This window comes from Anolis carolinensis, unplaced genomic scaffold, assembly GCF_035594765.1.
Source record: "Anolis carolinensis isolate JA03-04 unplaced genomic scaffold, rAnoCar3.1.pri scaffold_10, whole genome shotgun sequence".
In the NCBI taxonomy this organism is placed as follows: domain Eukaryota; kingdom Metazoa; phylum Chordata; class Lepidosauria; order Squamata; family Dactyloidae; genus Anolis; species Anolis carolinensis.
The window spans coordinates 26,905,155-26,931,650 of record NW_026943821.1 but is presented as its reverse complement, the minus strand read 5'-3'; the positions used below and the strand labels follow the sequence as shown (position 1 = coordinate 26,931,650).

Sequence of the window (26,496 nt, the reverse complement as noted above, 5' to 3'; positions counted from 1 at the left end):
TTTGGTAGGCATTGATTTTTGGATATACATTGAGTTTGTTTGATTATTTTCATATCACCACAAGCAGTGGATTTTGGTCTTCATAGTTTAGGGGAACCCATTGTCCTTTTTGGTAGGCATTGACCTTGAGTTTGGTGTTGAAGTGGGAATGATTGTATATAGAGTTGTTTAAATGTAATTTATAGTGTTGCAATGTGAGCTGGAGATTGCATCATGCACTGTCTGCTGTCCACTATGCGAGTGTGTAAAGAGTTAACTGTGTATTGCATCAGACAGCAGAGGTGGTTATAAATAGCTTGCTGTGTTATTTGTTCTTCTCTCTGCCCTCTGCTCTTTGCCTCTCTGCACTCTGTATGTATATATCGTCTTGAGAGTTTTACGTTTGTTAGTAAATCTTTTGTAGAAAGCCAAACAGGCTTCAGCCTATTTATTGGTGCCAGTGATTCTTCGTTGATCTTCCGCTGCATGTGTGTTTATCCAGACCGCGCGCTCTGACATTTGGGAGTTGTAGTTCACCTACATCCAGAGAGCACTATAAACTCAAACAATGATGGATCTGGACCAAACTTGGCACAAATACTCAATATGCCCAAATATGAACACTGGTGGAGTTCAGGGAAAATAGACCTTGACATTTGGGAGTTGTAGTGTTTTATGATGGACTTTGGTGACCCCTCTGACACCCCCCAGGGGTCCTGACCCCCAGGTTGAGAAATTCTCAGTTAGACCCTGTGATGACATTCGTTTTCAGAGCCTGAGACGTGCCTTTGCTTTCAACTCTGCAGGTACCACAAGGCCTTTTTGACCGAGCCGAGCCTTCACGCCGGAATTAACTCGGTTGTCTTCCTCATTGCGGCGGGACACAAGTTTGAAACTTCTCCGCAGCTTCGGCAGATTGGTGTGTGCGGTGCTTCTCTTTTGCCTCGTGTAATAATGACAATGTTGGAGTCCTCGTTCTAAAATATCACTGAAACGGTGACAGATTTTACAGATGTGCATGTGGTTCGTGTAACTACTGGTGATTCATTTTAAGATGACAATGTTAGAATCGAGAATTTCTAACTTCTGCCACTGCACTGTTCACTTGTGGCACCGAGTCCTTGATGGAGTACTTCCTCATTCTTCCACACATTGCTGGAAGGTTTTATAGTGTTGTAAATTAGATAAATTAGCCTTCCCGCATAAAGCGGTACCTGAATTTCCTACTCAACAGATGCAACGGTCTTTCGGGCTGCATAGGTCAACAGCAAGTTAGGCTATTAAATGGTCAGGAGCTCACTCCGACCCAGGCTGGATTCGAACCTCTCAGTCAGTAGTGATTTATTGCAGCCGGCTGCAATAAATCCCTTTCCACGAATGCTCCTGTCCAAAATATCTTCACTTCCATTAAATTGCACTGGAATAGTACAACTAACAAACCCAGTGCAGTTTAATATTGCTTATTATATCAAGATCTCAATAAATTTGAGAATATCCATAGCATATGTTTTGTTTTGCTCTTAAAGTCATCTCTCCCTCTCCTTTCCTTCCAGGTATGAAGTTGAGTTGTGTCCTGGGCCGGAAGGGCTGCTTGGAAAAAATGCAACAATACTGGGACGTGGGTTTTTACCTGGGTGCAAGTATCTTAACCGGCGACGTTGACAAAATCATCCAGGCTTCGGAGATCCTCTACAAGCTCAACGCCCCTGTCTGGTATGTGTTAAATTTTTTTTTAATATTTTTATTAAAGTTTCAAATAAAATATACAGTGAAAGTGTGAGAACAACTTATTTATAGGATAGTGATGTGAAAAGATAGAATAAGAGTAAGAAATAAGTGTACTACTAACAAAAAAAAACAAAAAAGAAAAGAGTAAAAATAAGAAAAAAATAAAAAGTTAAAAGTTAAAATGAAAAGAAGAAAAAAAATAAAAAATTGGTTTCCTTCCGTTCTTCTTTCTTTCGCCCTTTCTAGGAACTGTGGGTAGAAATTCATGTTCCTATCAGTCTCGATAATAAAGTATCACATATTCTTTTCTTCCATTTTATTATCCTGTTGTTCATATAGTTTTTTATATAATCTCACTTATCCAAGACTCGCTTATCCAACGTTCTGGATTATCCAACGCATTTTTGTAGTCAATGTTTTCAATACATCGTGATATTTTGGTGCTAAATTTATAAATGCAGTAATTACTACATAGCATGACTGCGTATTGAACTGCTTTTTCTGTCAAATCTGTTGTATAACATGATGTTTCGGTGCTTAATTTGTAAAATCCTAACCTGATTTGATGTTTAATAGGCTTTTCCTTAATCCCTGCTTATTATCCAACATATTTGCTTATCTAACGTTCTGCCGGCCTGTTTATGTTGGATAAGTGAGACTCTATTGTATTTATATAGTCCTCAAAGTTTTTCCAGTCTGTCATTCTCATACTCTTTTCGTTACACTGTTTTAACAGAAAGGTCAGTTTGTCCATATTTTTTTATTCCCCTTATTTTATCTAGCCATTGTGTTTTTGTAGGGATTGGGTCTTGTTTCCAAAGTTTTGCGAAGGCCATTCTAGCCGCCGTTATGGTTGAAGTTTTCAAAGGGGAGACCGATCCAAGACGTGGAAATGACAAGTCTCTGTCTAATTCTATCCATATCAAAAAAGGCTTCTGCATGTGTATAATGCATTATGATCTTGGATGATCCTCCTTCCATAGGAAGGTTAAAACTTGGTTATGGGGCCAGGCTTTTGAATAATAATTGGCAGCGTTAATTATTATCATGTACGTTGAACTCAATTGACAGACCCAGTTCTTTTTGAACTGAACACGCCTACCTGTCTATATATATAAAAGAGTGATGGCATCACGGCGACCGACAAAACAACAAAACTACAGGCCCCCCAACCTCGAAATTTGACAACACAACCCATCATCCACGCCTCCTAATTAGAGAGAGAGGAATAATTGCTTTTATCCAATTGCTGCCAGTTAGAAGGCTAAGCTCCTCCAACTTGGTCTCCTAGCAACCCAAAAAATAAAAAAATAAAAAACACTAAAAAAATTAATACAATAAAATACTATAATAACAGAAAATAACTAAAAATAATACAAGAAAATAATAGAATATAATAAAAATATAACTTACAATAAAATTAATTAAAAAAATGCAAATAACGTCAAATAAAAATTACACAACAATTTTTAACCAATACCACCACCACTTTGCCACAGCAACGCGTGGCCGGGCACAGCTAGTAAGATTATAAAACTGAGGGCGGGGGCCAGGTAAATGACCTTGGAGGGCCGCATCCGGCCCCCGGGCCTTAGTTTGGGGACCCCTGGTATAATGCATTATTATCTTGGATGATCCAGAAGTGTTTTGTCAACAGAAGTGTTAGACAGAAGCCTTGGTTTCTGGTTGGAGTAAATATTTTGACCTGAAGTTTCTCCTTCTCTTCCTTTCTTTTTCCCTTCCCATTCCCGGTGCAGGTACTTGATCTCTATCAAAGAAACCTATACCATCTACAGTCATTTCACGGCTCCTCCAGACACGTGGTCTCCCAAACAGGAGCTGGTGGACTTCTGGCTGGGCTTTGTGATGGAGTGCTGCCAGCCTTTTGTCTCTACCGAACAGTGTCTGGTAAGGAAGCTGCGAAAGTTCGGTGCTTTTAATATGTCCGCGAAAGTAACACCATTGCCTTCTCCTTGCTGGAGACACGGGAGAGATTCGCTTGGTTGCATTTTAATCTGGGCCGATCCGTTTTGCACGTCCCGAAGGTATGGGAAAATGGGAACTCAGTCTTTCGTTTTTTATACTTCTCCAAATTATGATATACTAGCTGTGCCCGGCCACGCGTTGCTGTGGCGTTGTCTGGTGGTGTTGGTGAGAAATTGTTGAGGTAGTGGTGGTATTGAATGTCTGTTGTATGGTAGTCTTTATGTTTAGTATGCACACTGAAGTATTTATTTATTTATTTACAGTATTTATATTCCGCCCTTCTTTCTCACCCCGAAGGGGACTCAGGGCGGATTACAATGAACACATATATGGCAAACATTCATTGCCAACAGACAAACAACATTCAGTTTTAGACAGACACAGAGGCATTTTTTAACATCTTCCAGCTTCACGATTTCCGGCCACAGGGGGAGCTGTTGCTTCACCGTCCATTGGTGGCTGTTCTTCCTCTTCTTTTCCTCGTGAGCAGTTTTATGGTGTTGTAAATTAGTTAAATTAGCCTCCCGCATAAAGCGTACCTAAATTTTCCCTACTTGACAGATGCAACTGTCTTTCGGGGCTGCTAGGTCAACAGCAAGCCGGGGCTATTTTTTTTTTTTATGGTCGGAGGCTTAACCTGACCCGGGCTTCGAACTCATGACCTCTCGGTCAGTAGTGATTTATAGCAGCTGGTTACTAGCCAGCTGCGCCACAGCCCAGCCCCGGATTATATGGAAGTGGATTATATGGCAGTGTGGAGTCAAGATAATCCAGTTCAAAGCAGATAATATAAGATTCTAAATGGGTTATATAGCTGTGTGGAAGGGCCTTGAGTCTACACTGCCATATAATCCAGTTAAAGTCTGATAATCTGTGGAAGAGGCCTAAGTGAGGCTTAACTGTGCCTGTCCCCTGGGCTGAGTAGGTTGCTAGGAGACCAAGTGGGCGGAGCTTAGCCTTCTAACTGGCAGCAATTGGATAAAAACTATTATTCCTCTCCCTGTAATTAGGACTTTATGTTTCTTTTCATTTTGTTGTATCAACCTAGAGCCGTGAATGATGGGTTGTGTTGTCAAATTTTGAGGTTGGGGGGCCTGTAGTTTTGTTGTTTTGTCCGCTGCCCTGATGCCATCACTCTTTTATATTATGACTAGCTGTGCCCGGCCACGCGTTGCTGTGGCAAAGTGGTGGTGGTATTGGTTAAAAATTGTTGTGTAATTTTTATTTGACATTATTTGCATTTTTAAATTATTTTTATTGTTAGTTATCTTTTTATTTATTATATTTTATTATTTTATTGTATTATTTTTAGTTATTTTCTGTTATTATAGTATTTTATTGTATTAATTTTTTAGTGTTTTTAATTATTTTTAGTGTTTTTTTATTATTTTTATTGGGTTGCTAGGAGACCAAGTTGGAGGAGCTTAGCCTTCTAACTGGCAGCAATTGGATAAAAATTATTATTCCTCTCCCTGTAATTAGGACTTTATTTTTCTTTTCATTTTGTTGTATCAACCTAGAGCCATGAATGATGGGTTGTGTTGTCAAATTTCGAGGTTGGGGGGCCTGTAGTTTTGTTGTTTTGTGGGTCGCCGTGATGCCATCACTCTTTTATATATATAGATATATTAGTTTCTCCCAACTTCAAGGCTGTCCAGACAACTGGTACCTAAGCAATCCTTTTGGGGAGCTCGGGCTGATGTTCTCTTGCAGACACTAAAGCTTTCCCTGTGTATCCTCCGTTCTTGACAGGTGTTGATCCTCGACCTGGGCCGGGTCTTGCAACCAGCCCGGCTCTGTATCTGCGATCAAGAGACTCAAAAATCCGTGACCCTGAGTCACATCTGCTCCCTGGAAGAGGTATGTCTGGAATGTCGCTTTATTTTTGGAATTTAATGCTTCCAGATATTCCACACAGACGCAAGACCACACTGTTCAGGACAATGGACTTTAATTTATGTGTTTTCACCTTTTTGGTCTCTCCACTATAGGAAGGCGTTTCTACTTGGACATTTTCAGTTTCTTCCATTCGTGGAATCAGGTGATTTGAGTAGCAGGGTACTTTAAATGCATGTTCATGTATCATATTGTATGGGAGGCTCCAGTGGCGCAGTGGGTTGAAACCTTGTGCCAGCAGGACTGCTGACCTGAAGCTTGGGTTGCTGACCTGAAGGTTGCCAGTTCAAATCCAACCCAGGGAGAGCGCAGGTGAGCTCCCTCTGTCAGCTCCAGCTCCATGTGGTGACATGAGAAAAGCCTCCCACAAGGATGGTAAAAACATCGAAACATCTGGGCAACGTCTCATGGGCAACGTCCTTGCAGATGGCCAATTCTCTCTCACACCAGAAGCGACTTGCAGTTTCTCAAGTCACTCCTGACATTATATAGATAGATAGATAGATAGATAGATAGATAGATAGATAGATAGACCGACTCTGGGGGTTGGTGCTCATCTCCATTTCTTAGCCAAAGAACCGGTGTTGTCCATAGACATCTCCAGGTCATGTGTCCATAGGCATGACTGCATGGAGCGCCGTTACCTTCCTGCCAATAGGAGCAGTACCTATTGATCTACTCACATTTGCATGTTTTCGAACTGCTAGGCTGGCAGGAGCTGGAGCTAACAGCGGGCGCTCATTCCTCTCCCCAGGTTTGAACCTGGGATGAACTCATGTATAAGTCAACCTCATGTATGATTAAAGGGAGTTTCGGAGGCCAAAACTGTGGATATTTAGATAACACCCATAACGCCCCTTGTATTAATGAAGAAATTGTGATGTTGAATGTTTGCACTTTATATGTACAGTAGAGTCTCAATGTTTTCAATACATTGTGATATTTTGGTGCTAAATTTGTAAATACAGTAATTACGACACAGCATTACTGTGTATTGAACTACTTTTTCTGTCAAATTTGTTGTATAACATGATGTCTTGGTGTTTAATTTGTAAAATCATAACCTAGTTAATAGGTTTTTCCTTAATCCCTCCTTATTATCCAAGATATTCGCTTATCCAACGTTCTGCCGGCCCGTTTACGTTGGATAAGTGAGACTCTACTGTATGTTAACCGCCCTGTGTCACTCTGGGGAGAGAGGGTGGTCTAGAAATAAAGTTTTATTATTTATTATTATTAGGGCAGGATTTCAGTGCATATGGAAGACCTTCCTTCACTCCTTTCCTTTCCTTTTACTTCCCAGTATTTCCAAGTGTGACGAACGGTGTTGCTTCCTCTACGTGCTGCACACGGCCGAAGACTTCCAGTTGTATTTCCCTTCCCAGCACCATTGCCAGTGGTGAGTGACAGGAAGGAGATCCGAGCTGCGGAAATAGAAACAAACCAAAGGCCTTTTGTTCTCTCACCTGGGGAAAGGGAAGGACTACGGTTTGCAGGGTCCAGACCAGGGGTCCCCAAACTTTTTAAAGAGGGAGCCAGTTTATGATCCTTCGGACTGTTGGAGGGCCGGACTATAGTTGGCCACCGAGCAATAATAATTAATAATAGTAATAATAATAACAAAATAATAATAACAACAATAATAATAATAAAAAGAGGGTTGGAAGAGACCCTTTGGGCCATTCAGTCCAATCTCTTTCTGCCTTTGTGCACCAAAAGTACAAGCAAAGGACCCCTGACAGATGACCACCCAGCCTCAATGTTAATAATAACAACAACAACAACAACAACAACAAAGAGGGTTGGAAGAGACCCCTTGGGCCATTTAGTCCAATCCCCTTCTGCCTTTGTGCACCAAAAGCACAAGCAAAGCACCCCTGACAGAAGACCACCCAGCCTCAATGTTAATAATAACAACAACAACAACAACAACAACAACAACAACAAAGAGGGTTGGAAGAGACCCCTTGGGCCATTTAGTCCAATCCCCTTCTGCCTTTGTGCACCAAAAGCCGTTAGTATTACCCCTGACAGATGTCCACCCAGCCTCAATGTTAATAGTAATAATAATAATAATAATAATAATAATAATAATAATAATAATAATAATGGTTGTAAGAGGCCCCTTGGGTCATTTAGTCCAACCCCCTTCTGCTCTTGTGCCATGGGGGCCGGATAAATGGCTTCGATGGGCCGCATTCGGCCCCCGGGCCTTAGTTTGGGGACCCCTGGTCCAGACCCTGGGAATGTATGATTAGTAGGAATTATAATCTCATATCTGCATCATCAGTTCCTTCTGAGTTTAGTTGTCACTGGACGGGACAAATTGCAACTCAAGGAAATTGTGATAATGAATGCTACAGGAAGATCTGCTATCCATGAACTGCATGGAATATGAAAACAATATACTGTGTATACTCGAGTATAAGTCGAGTTTTTCAGCCCTTTTTTAGGGCTGAAACAACCCACCTCGGCTTATATTAGAGTGAGGGTCCTGGTTGGCTTATCTTTGGGTTGGCTTATACTCAAGTATATATGGTACATTTATTATTTTTCTCTATTATTATGGCTGTTATTACATTTGCTATTTTTCTCTATTAATTATTATTATTACATTTATTATTTTTCTCTATTATTATTGTTACTACAGTAGAGATTCAATTATCCAACATAAACGGGTCGGCAGAATAAGCAAATATGTTTGGATAAGCAAATATGTTGGATAATAAGGAGGCATTAAGGAAAAGCCTATTAAACATCAAATTAGGTTATGATTTTAGAAATGAAGCCCCAAACATCATGTTAGACAACAAATTTGGCAGAAAAAGTAGTTCAATACACAGTAATGTTATGTTGTAATTACTGTATTTATGAATTTAGCACCAAAATATCACGATATATTGAAAACATTGACTACAAAAATGCGTTGGATAATCCAGAACGTTGGATAAGCGAGTGTTGGATAAGTGAGACTCTACTGTATTACATTTCTTTTACTCCATTATTATTAATACATTTATTTCACTCTGATGATCTTACGATTGTTATTACATTTATTATTTGACTCTATTTATTATTAAATTTATTATTTTACTCAATTATTATTATATTGAAGAAGATGAGAATCATGATTTAATCAGAGTCAGACAGTCTTATCTTAAATTACAGTGTTATGTAAACATTCAGAAACATTTAACCTACCGATGCCCCAATTAATGTAATTTTATTGGTATCTATTTTTATTTCTGAAATTTACCACCCTTGGCTTATACTGGAGTCAATGTTTTTCCAGTTTTTTGTGGTAAAATTAGGTGCCTCGGCTTATATTCGGGTCGGCTTATACTCGAGTATATATGGTACATTTATTATTTTTCTCTATTATTACTGCTGTTATTACAATTGTTATTTTACTCTATTATTATTGTTACTATTACATTTATTTTACTCTATTGTTATTGATACATTTATTTCACTCTGATGATCTTACTATTGTTATTATATTTATTATTTTACTTTATTATTATTAAAAGGATATGTAAGCACATTTATATTGAAGAAGACGAGAATCATGATTTAATCAGAGTCGGACAGTCTTATCTTAAATTACAGTGTTATGTAAACATTCAGAAACATTTAACCTACTGATGCCCCAATTAATGTAATTTTATTGGTATCTATTTTTATTTCTGAAATTTACCACTCTCGGCTTATACTGGAGTCAATGTTTTCCCAGTTTTTTTGTGGTAAAATTAGGTGACTCGGCTTATATTCGGGTCAGCTTATACTCGAATATATACAATATGTCACAACCTCTGAGGATGCCTGCCATAGATGTGGGCGAAACATCAGGAGATAATGCTTCTGGAACATGGCCGGACAGCCTGCAAACTTCACTGCAACCCACAATATAAATGACTTCTAATCCTCCATTTCCTGTCGTCACCTGGCTTAGGTTTTGCAATCTCATCCGTTCTTTCATGGCCGAGATGGGAGAGGAAGCTGACGGATGCAGCTCTCCGGAGGAGCTGGAGGTGAGAATGTCACTCTGGAACATGAAGATGAGCATCACAAAGGTTGACCCTTGTGACCAACAGCTTACACAAAATAGGGGCTGTCTAAGCAATGCTTGCCCAAGATATTTTGCTGCTAAAGTCAGTAAACAAAATGCCCCTTATTGTGATGGATTAATGGTTTTATTTTCCATGAATATAGGCAGTTCCCAATTTACAAAAACCAGATTTACAAGTGACTCGTAGTTCAGAATGGGGCGAGACAACACGAAGTGAGAGAGAAAATCCTTTGTTGGCAACTTGTCATTTACTCATGCATTTGCAAAGTTGACATGGCCTGATTTAAGGATGAAGCATGAGGATCTCGGACGAATGGATTTAATTATATATACGTTTTAAAGGTTTTTATCATGTGTTTTAACAATGTTATTAAATGGATCTGTTTATATTGTTTTGTTTTTATGATTGCATTTTGGGCATTAAATTCTGCCAATTTTTGTAAGCCGCGCTGAGTCCCCTCGGGTGAGAAGGGCGGGGTATAAATGTTGTAAATAATAAATAAATAAATAAATACCTCTTCATATTTATTTATTTATTTGTTTGTTTATTTGCATCATTTTTACCCCGCCTTTCTCCCCGAGGGGACTCAAAGCGGCTTACAATAAATAGGCAAAAATTAAATGCCTAAAAACAATGTGAAAACAACAGCTCATATAAAACAATCTACAAAACAACAATTCATATAAAAACAGATACCATTACAAAATAAAATCACATTATATAAAATTTTATGCATGTCCACAATTAGAATCCATCCATCCAGAATCCTCAATAAGCCTTCATACAGGTCATGTAAAGTCCATGTTCTCATTCATTAAAAGCTTGCGTCCACAACCATGTTTGAACTAGACTAGCGTGGAAAAATTCAAGAAAGTGTCCAGCCCTCTGTGCTAAAATGTGTATTAGTCTAAAGAAGTATCCGATATACTCTTGTATAAGTTGACCTCATGTATAAGTCAGGGAAAGGTTTGGGAGCCAAAATTGTGGATATTGATACGACCCATGGATACTATTTTCAAGCAGGCATTACAAAGGTCCAAGAGAGATGCTTCAGTGGACAGAGACATCCCGTTAATTTGTATGTAAGTCAGCTTAGAGTTTAGGTCCATCTTTGACTGCAAAGGTTCAACATATACCCCAGTATATATGGTATTAATGAAAAATACAAACCAATTTGAATTATTCCCCACATCCACCCACTTGCCAAAACAACTGGCCCTGGATGAAGTACTTCCTCATTCCTTTCCTGGAAGTTTTTATGTTAAATTAGCCTCCCCACATAAAGCGGTACCTAAATTTCCTACTCGACAGATGCAACTGTCTTTCGAGCTGCAAATGGTAGGGATGACCCAATCGGTAAGGTTCCTGGCCCCGTGATGTTTTGTTTCCCTAATCCTCTTGTGTGCTTTGGCTCACACAGTATGACTACGAATACACGGAAGTGGGCGACAAGGTGGTTCTCGGCAAAGGCACCTACGGGGTGGTCTATGCTGGGAGGGACCTCAGCAATCAAGTGCGCATCGCCATTAAGGAGATCCCGGAGCGGGACAGCAGGTAGGAACCACGGGCACCAAGGAAGGAGGTGTTGAGTCCTTTTCTGAAGGTGTCCATTGTCCACTCTCCACCCTCAACTCCTTGGAAGGATCTCAAAGCAGGCAATGACCTTCCTTATGTATATCCAACAACGTAGCACCTAGAACAGAAATACGTTGATTTTTGAGGTGGCAGATTCCATATGTGACCCCATCCCTCCCGAGTAGTGAATGAGTAGCCCATTGTTTCCTTGAGCTGTGAGCTCAATGGAGAGTTGTTGACCTGGTCTCAGGTGGAGTTGTGTTTTGTTCACTCTACTCCTCAGATACTCGCAGCCGTTGCACGAAGAGATCGCTCTCCATAAGCGTCTGAAGCACAAGAACATTGTCCGCTACTTGGGCTCCGTCAGTCAAGATGGCTATCTCAAGATCTTTATGGAGGAGGTCCCTGGGGGTGAGTAAGTAGGGAGAAGGTGGGATACGGGAGGGCCGAGGTTTGCCCATGCCTGGGTTGGATGCAGAATTTGTTTTAATTAGTTGTTGATCCATTTTTAAATACAGCCTTATTGCTGATTTTTATTGTTGATGTACTTTAATTTCTTTGCAATTTGCATTATTTTTTACATTTCCATGTGGATGCTTCCAGACAAAGTGCTCAAATAATACTAACTTCCAGTTGTATGCCTTCTGGGCACTTTCCCTATAGAAAATCCTATTGGTGTTATTGTGTTGCATGTGTGAAATGTTGAATCAAGTGTTTGGCTGTTGGGTTTTGCAACTGTGGATTCCGGCATGCTTTCCAGCAGCACACGGGTTAATGGCAGGCCAGTTTGATTGATAGCCTGCCTAGCCAATAGGTCAAGCCTTCCAGTCTCAGAGTGCAGACAGGACGTTCATCATTCTGCTATGGAATGTGGTGTCAGAGCGCGTTTTGGATAAGCACACATGCAGCAGAAGATCCACGTAGAAGCACTGGCACCAGTAACGAGGCTGGAGACTTCAACTATCTATAAAAAGGTTTACTTACGAACGGAAAACTCTCACAAGACGATACACATACAGACAGAGTGCAGAGAGCAGATAACCAGAGAGAGAATACAGGAAGCAGAAGGCTATATATAAACACCTCTTCTGTCTGATGCAACACTCAGTTAACTCTTTACACACTTGCATAGTGGACAGCAGACAGTGCATAATGCAATCCCCAGCTCACATTGCATCACTATAACTCAATTACATTTAAACAAAACTCTATATACAATCATTCCCACTTCAACATGTGGCAGTTGCCGGCAGAAGAGCTTTGCAGACATGCTTTGCCTTGTTTAGGGAAGCATGGGTCCTATAAGCGATGGACTTTGTAATTGTATATAGTTGTATAATAAAGTCTTAGAACCGCTGTGATCAGCTGAATGACGACTGTGGTGTCCTTTGTCGGTGCTGCTTATAGCCAGGTACTTAAACAGTCTGACAGAAGATGGATTGGTGAGATGCCTGGCTCACCAATAAATCAGGGTGGTTCGGAGCCAATTAACCCCTGTCAAATCCTCTTAAATCTGACATTTCAGGGAGCCTCTCCTCTCTCCTGCGCTCCATGTGGGGCCCGCTGAAGGACAACGAACCCACCATTGTTTACTACACCAAGCAGATCTTAGAGGGGCTGCGCTACTTGCACGACAACCAGATTGTCCATAGGGATATCAAGGTAAGAGCTGCTCCAGATCGGACGGTCCGCAGATGCACTTTATTCGGCCGGTTTTTAACTTGTGTTTTAATTATGTTATTAAGTTTGCTGTTTTACCTGTACGTGCAAATGTCTGTTTTATAATTGCATATGTTTCTGTACATCTGATGTGTTTTATATTGTTACTGTTTTTATCTGGGTTCGAGTTCAACCCTTGTAAGCTGCCCCGAGTCCCTTCAGGGAGGTGGAGGCGGGGTATAAATACATAAATAAATAAATAAAGAAATAAATATTATTATTATTATAAGCTGGGGGAAGCTTTTTCAGCTCCAAAAAAAAAAAAGGACTGAAAAACTCGGCTTATCTTCGAGTATATACGGTAAGTCATGTTTACTTGGTGTCTCTCAAAGCAGGCAATGTTGCCAAAAGGTTCAGGTTCCTGTCTCAGCCATCAAGTTCATGATTCAAGTTTCCTATGTTTGCCTATGTTTTTGAAAGAATTTTGCCTTGGGAAAAATTCCTGTTTTCATACTCATGGATTTATGCCTGTGATTATTATTAATAATAATAATAATGGTTTATTACAGGTCACAGTTTTTGGTAAGTATAAAGCGCCTTCTTCTTGAGCCCATGTCTTTGGGTGTTGTTGGGTGTAATGACTTGGAGAAGGGAAACCTTTGGCCATCCTAGATGCTAGTCCATGACTTGGCTTTTTTTTGGGTCGACAGGGAGACAACGTCTTGATCAACACGTACAACGGAGTATTAAAAATTTCTGACTTTGGCACCTCCAAGAGATTGGCAGGCATCAGTCCCAGTGCAGAGACTTTCACAGGTAAGGGAGGCTTTGTGTGTGTTCTTGTATCAGAGTAGTGGGCCTTTTTAGACCAGGCATGGGCAAACTTTGGCCCTCCAGGTGTTTTGGACTTCAACTCCCACAATTCCTAACAGCCGGTAGGCTGTTAGGAATTGTGGGAGTTGAAGTCCAAAACACCTGGAGGGCCCAAGCTGTTTTAGTGAAATAAATTCATTCTTTCCTGGTTTATTTGCTCTATGATCTCCACTCCCTCATTTAGCACATCTTGGAAAATATTGGCGCGGCATAGGAAACTATTGAAAGGAAAGGTACATCATTAACTTCCGAGTTAAATATTTACTGAATCCTTAATCCAACAGCAATCTCGAGCGATTCGGCAGAAGTGAATGGAAGTTGACAAGGAAAATGGGCATCGAAAAATCGCAGCTTGTTCGCCACTGATTGTGGGAAGTTTTCAGGGTTCCATTCAGCCAGAATGTGGCAGAGACTTTTCTTTGCGTCGAGAAGGCTGAATCTTGTGGCTTCATCCTGGAAAAGATGTTGACTTCTGAGCTTCACGTTGGCCTCTCCCTTCTTTCCTCCCCAGGCACCTTGCAATACATGGCCCCAGAGGTCATTGACCAGGGACCCCGGGGCTACGGCAAGCCGGCTGACATCTGGTCCTTGGGCTGCACCATTATTGAGATGGCGACAGGCAAACCCCCGTTCTTTGAGCTCGGCAGCCCACAGGCCGCCATGTTCAAGGTGAGACTGAGGAGAACACCTTGTCACCATCGGATCGCTCATATTTTGACAAACAAATGGCAGAGGGCATCAACCATTGCTCTTGTTTTCCTGCTCATTCTGGTTCCTAACTTGGAAGGGCTGTCCATACAAGGAACTTCTCCTAATTCAGCAGTGGAACCAATTTCCAGAGAGGTGGTGAGGTCTCCTTCCCCAAGAAGGTTGGACAACCACCTTCTTGAGTCTCAATAGTGTCAAACTTCTGGCCCTCCAGGTGTTTTGGGCTTCAGTTCCCAGAAATCCTAACCATTGGACAACTTGGCTGGGTCTTCTAGGAGTTGGAGTCCAAATACCTGGAGGACCATATGGTGGACACCTCTGCTCTAACTGGAGTCTCTTCATTGGATGAGGAGTTTCCTGCTCATTCTGGTTCCTAACTTGGAAGGACTGTCCACATGAGGAATTTGTCAATAGTGAGAGTAGTTCAGCCATGGGACCAATTTCCAGAGAGTTGGTGAGGTCTCCTTCCCAGGACATCTTCAAAAAGAGGTTGGACAACTACCGTCTTGAGATGTTCAGTCCCAATAGTGTCAAACTTCTGGCCCTCCGGGTGTTTTGGGCTTCAGTTCCCAGAAATCCTAACCGTTGGACAACCTGGCTGGGTCTTCTAGCAGTTGGAGTCCAAATACCTGGAGGACCACATGGTGGACACCTCTGCTCTTACTGGAGTCCCTGCATTGGATGAGGAGTTTCCTGCTCATTCTGGTTCCTAACTTGGAAGGACTGTCCACATGAGGAACTTCTCATAGTTCAACAGTGGAACCAATTTCCAGAGAGGTGGTGAGGTCCCAGGACATCATCAAAAAGAAGTTAGACAACCTTCTTGAGATGTTCAGACTCACTAGTGTCAAACTTCTGGCCCTCCAGGTGTTTTGGGTTTCAGTTCCCAGAAATCCTAACCATTGGACAACCTGGCTGGGTCTTCTGAGAACTGGAGTCCCAAATACCTGGAGGACCACATGGTGGACACGTCTGCTCTAACTGGAGTCCCTGCATTGAATGAGGAGTTTCCTGCTCATTCTGGTTCCTAACTTGGAAGGACTGTCCACACAAGGAATTTGTCAATAGTGAGAGTAGTTCAACCATGGGACCAATTTCCATAGAGGTGGTGAGGTCTCCTTCCCAGGACATCTTCAAAAAGAGGTTGGACAACTACCTTCTTGAGATGTTCAGACTCAATAGTGGTGGCGGTGGGACTGTGTGTCACCATCAGGCATGTCTCTCTTCTCAGGTGGGCATGTTCAAGATCCATCCTGAGGTGCCCAGCTCCATGTCGGATGAAGCCAAAGCCTTTATCCTGAGTTGTTTTGAGGCTGATCCGGACAAGCGGGCAACGGCTGCCGCCTTGCTCCAGGAACCCTTTCTGAAGTCAACCAGCAGGAAGAAAGCTCGGAGCCCCGTGATGATGACAGGTGAGGTGGGAAGCCAAGCCAAACCAAGCCAGGCTGGGGCTCCTCGTGGTTTGGATCCAAGGAAGCTCCATCTTTTCTTTGCTTCCGACCCTTCTTTCTCTTCTCAGATGAATTTTCAACCTCAAATGCACCAGAACGATCTTCAGAGGAGGGTGTAGGTGAGCCCAGGAGCCGTTCCTCGTCCTTGCAGAACTTGAAGGCCCAGGCGGAGAACGTTTTCCTTGCCCGGAGCTGCAGCGAGGTCTCCCAAAGAACCAACCATCTCAGGTAATATATAAGCGGAGCATATCCTCTATTATTGAGCTTTAGATTTCAGATTTATTTCTGGTGGTAGTAACTTAATAGGTTGATCAGCTTGTTGTTAATTTAAAAAAAAGCAAATGAGTTCTGTGGGTCCTTTGAGACCAACAGATTTATTGCAGCATAAGCTTTTGTTGACAATATCTCACTTCCTCACTTATACAGGATATGATCTTAGGCCCCCATCTACACTGGATATTTAATGCATTTTGAAGTTAGCTTCAAACTGTGGCACTTAATGCTCATCAGGGCTGTGTGGTTTGTGTAAGCACCATCCAAGCCTCAAACTGGTCCCAGGATTTGCTTTGTTGTCACCTGCACAGTGGAACCACTTCCTCCAATACCAGTTTGAAACTTCATTAAATGGCCAGTGTAGATGGGGGCCTTGGTGGTTCTGGGTTTCCGGGCACAGACAGACAGGATGCGGGGATAGAGTATTAACAGCAATATAGTGGCAGTCATATTATGAATTCTGGTCATTCAAAAAAGCACGGATAATGCAAACTGGCCATCATGTCATTGTATTGCTTCAGACATAATATTATATCGTAGTCTGACCAGGCCTGAAATTTTAATGAACTCTAGGGGTATGAATTTGGGACTTTGCCATTGCAATGCTGTTGCAATGATGTGAAGTGTCTTGACTTCCATTGGTCACCTTCTTTCTCGGTGCCTGTCTATGACCAAGATCCTTCTTGATGTCACCAAGGAGGGCCATGCGGCAGACATTCGGGTTTGTAGTTCAGTTTGTAACAAGCGATTTCTTCCACTTCTTTTGCATTGCGATGCCCTTACCTTTAATTCTGCTCTATTTTTCACAAGCTAAGTACAATGCAGAGGTTTGTGTGTCTGGAAGGAAGAGTTTGACCACCACCTGGTGGCATCTGTTGTCACTGCTGCCTATATATATATATATATATATATATATATATATATATATATATATATATAAAATTTTATTGAAGTTTTACCTTATAAGTAAATTAACATCAAAGGAGTGAAAACATTTGATTGTATAGAAAGTAGGAAAACAAAGATTAAAAATGGATCAAAAAGGGAGAGAGAAAAAAACCAAAAACAAAGCTAAAGTGTCCACATTTATATAAAAAATAAACAATAATAAATCTGAACAAATGGCGATATAAAATGCAAAAGTACTTGGCAAAGAAACACACCAAAAAGCAAAAGCAAAAAGCATTAGCACTGGCATTAAACACTTCGAATAAAATCGTTAGAACAATAATTGTTCTTCCAATAAGACAGTTGGAAAATATAATAATAATAATAATAATAATAATAATAATAATAATAATAATAATAATAATAATAGCAGTAGTAATAATAGTAGTAGTAGTAGTAATAATAGTCAGGGAAGAAATCGTTTCTAAAGAGTTTCCGAAATTGGACAGGGTCCATGTCGTAACTATAATGAATTTACTTCTTTTTCATTACTTTTCATCAAGTAATTGTGCCAACGAGCAAACTTCGGGGGCTCCTTTCTCCCTTGTTGTTAGAGCCATTGGCATGAAACTTGCTACGTTGATGGAAGACATTTTCCATTGTGAGCTCGTCAAGTTTCAGAACATTTCACTCATCCACTGATTTTAGGGGAATTTTCAAAGTTTTTACAAACAATATTTTTTTGCATGAGTGCCCTCCCTCCCTCCTTAGTATCTATTTGTAAATACGAAACGTACGAATTACAATTTCAAAACAAAGATTTGCACATTCCTAATAGGTACAAAGTATATGTATTTCTTAATATCTGTTTATATATATGAAACATACGAATTACATATGACTTATGATTTTAAAACAAAGATTTGCACATTCCTAATAGGTACAAAGTATATATATTTCTTAATATCTGTTTATATATATGAAACATACGAATTACATATGACTTATGATTTTAAAACAAAGATTTGCACATTCCTAATATGTACAAAGTATATGTATTTCTTAATATCTGTTTATATATATGAAACATACGAATTACATATGACTTATGATTTTAAAACAAAGATTTGCACATTCCTAATAGGTACAAAGTATATATATTTCTTAATATCTGTTTATATATATGAAACATACGAATTACATATGACTTATGATTTTAAAACAAAGATTTGCACATTCCTAATAGGTACAAAGTATATATATTTCTTAATATCTGTTTATATATATAAAACTTACAAATTACATCCGACTTACGATTTCAAAACAAAGATTTGCACATTCCTAATAGGTACAAAGTATATATATTTCTTAATATCTGTTTATATATATAAAACTTACAAATTACATCCGACTTACAATTTCAAAACAAAGATTTGCACATTCCTAATAGGTACAAAGTATATGTATTTCTTAATATCTGTTTATATATATGAAACATACGAATTACATATGACTTATGATTTTAAAACAAAGATTTGCACATTCCTAATATGTACAAAGTATATGTATTTCTTAATATCTGTTTATATATATGAAACATACGAATTACATACGACTTACGATTTCAAAACAAAGAATTGCATATCCCAAATATCTATAAGGTGTGTGTGTGTGTGTGTATATATATATATATATATATATATATGGATTTTAATCATATGTTTTATATTTTTCTATTGTTTAATTGTTTTATTGGATTTTCATTGCTGTTTTAATTATGTGCAGGCATTGAATTGTTGCCAATTTGTACGCCGCCCTGAGTCCCTTCGGGTGAGAAGGGCGGGATATAAATGTTGTAAATAAATAAATAAATAAATAATATATATACATATACATATGAATGAAACATAAATGGTGTTTGTGTTTAGACTTGGGACGTGAAGGGGTGTTGAATTGAGGCCGAGGTTTCTGAGTATGACCGGACCCAATTCCCACCGCTGCCCAATGCGTCTACACAGGGCTCCCGAGGAAGCGGGCCATTTTGACCTCAGCCTCTCCTCCTCTTCCCACGAGGAGAGCGGGTGCTTGTTCTTGCTGAAGAAGGACAGCGAGCGGAGGGTCACCCTCTTCAAAGTCCTGACCGAGGAGCTGCCCAGCATCGCAGCCGCCCTGCACAAGGCCCAGGAAGAGGTGCGTCCTGCTCTGGCTTTGTGAGTCCATGAAAGGGCCACAGGTTTGCCAGCTTCTCTTTTGCTCTTTTGCCGCTTCACCGTCCACTTGTGACACCGAGTCCTTGATGGAGTACTTCCTCATTCTTCCTCATGCTGCTGGAAGTTTTTGTGGTGTCGTAAATTAGTTAAATTAGCCTCCCCGCATAAAGCGGTACCTAAATTTCCTACTTGACAGATGCAACTGTCTTTTGGGCTGCATAGGTCACCAGCAAGCTAGGCTATTAAATATTCGGGAGCTCAGTCCGACCAGGGCTGGATTCGAGCTCATGATTTCTCAGTCAGTATTGATTTATTGCAGCTGGCTACTAACCAGCTGCGCCACAGCCCGTTCCTTGTGTCTGCTGTGTTTTTGTTCCTCTTCATACCCTGCTCCTTCCTCTTCTCTGCAGAACCCGCTGTCCTTGGAGCTCGTCTCCCAGCTGGTCTCCTGCCTCAAGGGCTACATCCGCTCTCCCAGCCGCAAGCAGCTGGCCCAGGACCTGCTCCGGCTCCAGGCCAGCTTGCAGGCTGAAGGACGGGGCCTTTGCCAACTACAAGTCCCACTCTTCACTTTCCAAGACACCGTGAGTTAGAGATATCCCCATTATCTCTCATTTAGAAGCACTGCAGAAGGTTGCTGGAGCTTTGACTCTTGGTGGGCTGGAAGAATACTTGCAAAGCGCATGATGGACAGAGTCCTTGGAGGACACAGCTGTAGGGTGACTGTCTCCTACATGCTGCCCTTGCTTCCACATACATTGCCTAAAACATCAAAATATTAAATGGCAAGTCTAATCGCTTGATCCATGCAGAACTTGGCTTGGGTGGAGATGTCTTGTCCCTTGTTTCAGGCAGAATAATTGTCTTGGGGTCATACTGGGACGCTGCACAGTCAAACTGGTGTGTGAGTGGGAAACTCAACCTTCCAGCCTTTGACCTGCATGACAACACATACCATGTTATTTATTTAATACTTTAAAAAACTTTTCCAGATTCCCTATGTAACATTAATATTTTTAAAACCTGTTTTTTCACAAACAAAGATGTACTGACTTATTATTATTATTATTATTATTATTATTATTATTATTGACACAACGACATCAAACGAGATATGTATGCTGGATTTCGTATCACAAAGTCACAAGTTGAACACTTCCCAAGTGTTTAGGACTGTGATTTTTTTAAAATAATAATAATTATTATTATTATATGCATAACAATGCAGCACACATGATATTAGAGGTATTTTTGCAGAACGTGCACAATTCCAAGAAGTGCTGGCTTCTGCAACATGTGGATTGAAGTTCTGTCCAAACTAAGGCTTTATTATTATTATTATTATTATTATTGACACAACGACATAGTATGACATAGCAAACGGGATATGTATGCTGGATTTCGTATCACAAAGTCACAAGTTGAACACTTCCCAAGTGTTAAGGACTGTGTGATGTATTATTATTATTATTATTATTATCAACACAACGACGTTGTATGGCACAGCAAACAAGATAGATATGCTGGATTTCGTTTCGCAAAACCACAAGTCGAACATTTCCCAAGTGTCTAGGACTGTGTGATGTATTTTCTGATGATGTGTGCAGATCCCAGTAGGGTGGCCTTTTGCAGTTGGCAGATGGTGATTTTGTCAATGTCTATTGTTTCCAAATGCCGGCTGAGATCTCATCTAATCCAAGATCTCAAAGATTATTATTATTATTATTATTATTATTATTATTATTGTTATTATTATTGTTATTATTATTATTAATTGTATTTCAGGTTGGACTTGGAGAATTTCTGGTCCTGTTTGTTCAAAAACAGGACCAATAAATGTTTAATTGTATGTTTTTAAGGCATCAAATTGTTGCCAATATGTGAAGCCGCTCCGAGTCCCCTTGGGCTACTAAGGTGGTAAATAAATACATAAATAATCAAAATGCAACAACGACACCTCTCCACACTCCCACTTTAACCCCTCTCTATCGCAATTCTGCTCTGAAATGAAGGCTGGAAATGAATGGGGTTTTGCTTGGACGTTCTGAACCTGTCTCCTCCCACCTGCCCAGGTGAAGCAGGCCCTGCGGAAGCTCCAGATCAAGCCTCACTGGGTGTTTGCTCTGGACAACCTCATGGGACAAGCCGTCCAGGCAGCGTTTACCATCCTCTTGACAGGTAGGAGGAATGAGCGGAGAAGAAGGCCCATCAGCCTTGGGAAAATAAGACTTAAAGTATGGTAATTTTGCCATGAGAAGCAGAGTGTGTGGGGAGAAGGAGAGGGCTTATCTCCCAGGCTTGCATGGTGTGTGCCTGCAAATGCTCTAGAACCCATTTACCTCCAACAAAGAAGACAAAGAACCAACCAGATTCCACAATTGAAGAATCCAGTTCCATAAATTAGCAGGAATTACTCAAAACTGGGGTGGTTTTATATAGATTCCTATGGTGTGCACTTTTCTAAGGGTATGTCTCCAGGTGTTGGTGGACTTCAAGTTTAAGATTTATGTCTCAAAGAAGGAAGGGCGAAGAAGCTGGTCAAGTGAGGGATCGATTTCTCTTAATGCGATGAGAAGTCCTACATATTGGTCACTTTTCCAACTTTTCCTATAATCACGAGATCGGGAACATAGTTACGGTATTTTGTCATATTTCATCCCAGCAGGACAAGATGCTGGTGGGCTCCTACACACATCTAGTCCAGCTTGATGGGGTTTGTAGCTCACCAATGTCAATTAGATGTTGGTGAACATGGGCCATTCCAGCCCTCTCATGCCAAGATTACTTTAGGTCAATTACACATTGGTGAACTACAAATCCCATCAAGCTGAACTAGACTGTATTATTCACAGTATTTATATTCCGCCCTTCTTTCTCACCCCGAAGGGGACTCAGGGCGGATCACATTGCACACATATAAGGCAAACATTCAATGCCATAGAACATAAAACAGAGACAGAGACAGACGCAGAGGCAATTTAAACTTTCTCCAGCTTCCAGCTTCCTGAGGGTATGCTTGATTCCGGCCACAGTGGGAGCAGCTGCTTCATCATCCACTGTGATGGCAACTTCCTCATTCCAACGGCGGCTGGATGATTTTTATGGTGTCGTAAATTAGCTTCCCCACATATAAGTGGTACCTAAATTTCCTACTTGATAGATGCAACTATCTTTCAGGTTGCTTAGGTCAGCAATGAGCAGGGGCTATACTTAATCTTTTTAATTGTCGGGTGCTCACCCCAACACGGGCTGGCCTTGAACTCATGACCTCTTGGTCAGAGTAATTTATTGCAGCTGGCTGCTAACCAGCCTGCACCACAGCCCGGCCCCATGGTTGGTTCCACGTTGAAAGAGGTCCTTCAAGCGGCACGAGACCAGTAGACCATCACTTCCTGGGATCTTGGAGAGAAGGTTTTCTCATTCTGAGGTTTATTGCTAGACCACCGCCTTGTTTCTTCTACCTGGCAAAGCTGAGAATGCTTAACTCTGAGCTGTGAATGTTTGCTTGCTAATTTACCCGATGGCTGCCTTTGATGGTGTCTTCTCTGCTCTTTCCAGACTTGAAGGTGAAGCCACGGGTCTCCCAAGGACCAGGGCGCCTCGAGCCCTTGCACAGTGCGGAAGAAGATGCCGAGAACCTTCTGAGCCGGGGCTCGTCCCCTTTGCCAGCAGAAGACCTCACCCTCAAGGGCAGCATGGACACGCCAAGTTCTGGCATTGGCACCACCACCAACAGCTGGGTGGATTCCCAGCACGCGCTCAGAGGCCGCTTGCCCCTCATGGCCCAGCTGCACCAGTTGCAGGCAGAGACCCGGAGGTGAGCCCCGAGTGCAAACTAGGACACGGCCTTGTGGGGCGGGAATCTCAGCCCGAGGTTCACTTCTGGTTTGAGGGACGGAGGGAAAGGACCTCATCGCACCAAAGCAGGCATGGGCAAACTTCAGCCCTCCAGGTGCTTTGGACTTCAGCTCCCACAATTCCTAACACTTGGTAAGTCAGCTGAGATTTCTGGGAGTTGAAGTCCAAAACACCTGGAGGACCAAAAGTTGGGAACCAAAGCTCTAGTGTGATGAGGTCCAGAGTTTTGCTAAACTAAATGGAAAATCATATGCCTATGAAGTTTCGTTGTCTTATTTTGAGGGGAGGTCCCTTAAAAATTGAGGAGGGGCACCATGGGAATAGCAAAGATGGCCTTTGCCCAGGTGGTTGTAGGAATTGTATCATTCCCAAACCTTGGTCTATTATTATGGCTCGAGGGGGAGAAGTAATTTAGATGTTTTCAGGTTCCAATTCCATCATTCCTATCCACTGACTATTGGCTGAGGTTGAATCCAATATTGACATTGGTCTTGTGTGTATTTTGTTATATGTATTTTAGTCGTGTTGTGTATTATCTGTCGGAAGAGGTAACAAATACAAGATGATGATGATGATGATGATCATGATGATGCTCATGATGATGATCATGAAGATGATGAAGATCATGATGATGATCATGATGATGATGCTCATGATGATGATACAATAGAGTCTCACTTATCCAACACTTGCTTATCCAACGTTCTGGATTATCCAAGGCATTTTTGTAGTCAATGTTTTCAATACATTGTGATATTTTGGTGCTAAATTGGTAAATACAGTAATTACAGCATAACATTACTGCGTACTGAACTACTTTTTCTGTCAAATTTGTTGTCTAACATGATGTTTTGGTGCTTAATTTGTAAAATCATAACCTAATTTGATGTTTAATAGGCTTTTCCTTAATTTCTCCTTATTATCCAACATATTTGTTTTTCCAACGTTCTGCCGGCCCATTTACGTTGGATAAGCGAGACTCTACTGTAATCATGATGATGATGATGATGATGCTCATGATGATGATCATGATGATGCTCATGATGATGATGCTCATGATGATGATCATAATGATGATGATGCTCATGATGATAATGATGATGATGATGATCATGGTGACGGCAATGTTTGTTCCTGCCTCTCCTTGCAGCTTGACTGATAAAACACAACACTATTAAAATACATATAATGAAACACACACATATGATCAATACCAATGTTGTACCAATCCTAACCCCTGCAGGGCCCTCAGTCCTCAGCTCTGTCCCATCCGTGACCCCATCCTGTCTATCTCCTGCCCCATAATTTGTCCTGTGTCCCCTTCCCTTCTGCCAGGCTGCAGTGGAAACTGATAGAGAAGGAGCGTGAATTCCAGAGACTTCTGCAGGAGGCCCTGCAAGCGGTGAAGCAGGACGGCCACGCTCTACAAAGTCCAAAGCCAACAGGTGAGACACCCAGGAAACACCATTGAAATTTCCCACCTGGGAACTTGCTACACGATGATTACCTGTATGGGGAGCGGGCTGTGGAGGTGTCAGGGGTGGATGAGAGCCACATAATCAACAACTATAGCAACAATAATAATAGTGTAGATGTGGGAGCATTTGGGTTGCCAATGTACCTGCCTGGTCGCCTCCCTGCTTCTCCGTACAGAGAATCCATGGCTGTTGAGGTTGTATGTTGAATGGTTAGATACAAACATGTTGCCAACATGTGTTGTCGAAGGCTTTCATGGCCGGGATCACAGGGTTGTTGTATGTTTTCCTGGCTGTATGGCCATGTTCCAGAAGTATTAACTACAACATTCACACTGGCCTCCAACTGACAAGAGTTCTTCTCTCACCCTGGACTTTCCACAGATATACAGTAGAGTCTCACTTATCCAACATTTGCTTATCCAACATTCTGGATTATCCAACGCATTTTTGTAGTCAATGTTTTCAATATATCGTTATTTTTTGGTGCTAAATTCATAAATATAGTACAGTAGAGTCTCGCTTATCCAACGTAAACGGGCAGGCAGAACGTTGGATAAGTGAATATGTTGGATAATAAGGAGGGATTAAGGAAAAGCCTATTACACATCAAATTAGGTTATGATTTTACAAATTAAGCACCAAAACATCATGTTTAACAACAAATTTGACAGAAAAAGTAGTTCAATACGCAGTAATGCTATGCAGTAATTACTGTATTTACGAATTTAGCACCAAAATATCATGAGGTATTGAAAACATTGACTACAAAAATGCGTTGGATAATCCAGAACGTTGGATAAGCGAGTCTTGGATAAGTGAGACTCTACTGCAATTACTATGTAGCATTACTGTATACTGAACTGCTTTTTCTGTCAAATTTGTTGTATAACATGTTTTGGTGCTTAATTTGTAAAATCATAACCTAATTTGATGTTTAATAGGCTTCTCCTTAATCTCTCCTTATTATCCAACATATTCACTTATCCAACATTCTGCTGGCCCGTTTATGATGGATAAGTGAGACTCTATTGTATATAAACCTTCCTTGCTTATTGTTTCCATACCTCACAACCTCTGAGGATGCCTGCCATAGATGTGGGTGAAACGTCAGGAGAGAATGCTTCTGGAACATGGTCAGACAGCCTGGAAAACATACAACAACCATGTTGCCAGCAGGATTCCAAACACTGTTTTTCGCACCCAGTTTGGCTGTATCTCAGAACCACTTTAAGAAAGGAAGGATGGGAAGGCCAATGTGGTCTTTTTTAGGAAGTAGAAGTTGGTTAGTTGTGTAACTTTCAGCTCCGTCCTTTTCCCCTCCTTCCTCAGAGGTTTCTGCATTTTCCTGGGAGAAAGAAGAGGAGGCGGCAGATCCCAGGCTCGCTGCGTGGTTAGAAAAACAGGGAGTGGACAAAGCTACGATTGCAAAGGTAGAGTTTTGTGGGAAGGGGTGAAATACAAGCAGCAGCTCCCTCTTCTATCCCCAAGTGCCCTTGGATAAGTGGGGTTGGCAGGGAATTGTGGGATCTGAAGTCCAAAACACCTGGCCGGCCGGAGTTTGCCCATGACTGCATTATAGTCTCCAGTCACACCTCACTTAGATGACTTCCTCTTCACCTGCAGCTCTCCGGCCACGGCTTCACCTTGCCGATCCTGTTGAATTGTGCGACAATTGACGACCTCCGGTACACCTGCATCAGGTAGGGACGCAAGTGGTGGGAAAGGCTTCTCTTTGCTTGTATCCAGCCTCTTTCACACTAAGAGGAGACCTCTCTTCCTTAGCTTCGTCTGGGTATATATAGGCTTTCCCATATTTCGGCATCTTTGGAGGCTGCGCTTGGTTCCGGCCACCAGGGGGTGCTGT

At 41.3% G+C, this 26,496-nt stretch overlaps 1 protein-coding gene across 1 annotated transcript in view; it reads left to right on the top strand.

Moving 5' to 3' along the window:
• map3k6 (mitogen-activated protein kinase kinase kinase 6) overlaps positions 1 to 26,496 on the top strand; it is a 53,235-nt gene that overhangs the window by 24,547 nt on the left and 2,192 nt on the right. Inside the window, exons 8-28 of the mRNA XM_003227204.4 lie at positions 786 to 898; positions 1,533 to 1,692; positions 3,465 to 3,615; positions 5,446 to 5,553; positions 5,685 to 5,734; positions 6,893 to 6,988; positions 9,542 to 9,620; positions 11,080 to 11,213; positions 11,518 to 11,645; positions 12,760 to 12,896; positions 13,604 to 13,709; positions 14,278 to 14,435; positions 15,706 to 15,886; positions 15,994 to 16,153; positions 19,105 to 19,276; positions 19,707 to 19,880; positions 21,369 to 21,474; positions 22,855 to 23,113; positions 24,490 to 24,599; positions 25,962 to 26,062; positions 26,256 to 26,332. Of these exons, the coding sequence (XP_003227252.2) occupies positions 786 to 898; positions 1,533 to 1,692; positions 3,465 to 3,615; positions 5,446 to 5,553; positions 5,685 to 5,734; positions 6,893 to 6,988; positions 9,542 to 9,620; positions 11,080 to 11,213; positions 11,518 to 11,645; positions 12,760 to 12,896; positions 13,604 to 13,709; positions 14,278 to 14,435; positions 15,706 to 15,886; positions 15,994 to 16,153; positions 19,105 to 19,276; positions 19,707 to 19,880; positions 21,369 to 21,474; positions 22,855 to 23,113; positions 24,490 to 24,599; positions 25,962 to 26,062; positions 26,256 to 26,332 (2,760 nt within the window). The remainder of the gene's footprint in view (positions 1 to 785; positions 899 to 1,532; positions 1,693 to 3,464; positions 3,616 to 5,445; positions 5,554 to 5,684; positions 5,735 to 6,892; positions 6,989 to 9,541; positions 9,621 to 11,079; positions 11,214 to 11,517; positions 11,646 to 12,759; positions 12,897 to 13,603; positions 13,710 to 14,277; positions 14,436 to 15,705; positions 15,887 to 15,993; positions 16,154 to 19,104; positions 19,277 to 19,706; positions 19,881 to 21,368; positions 21,475 to 22,854; positions 23,114 to 24,489; positions 24,600 to 25,961; positions 26,063 to 26,255; positions 26,333 to 26,496) is intronic.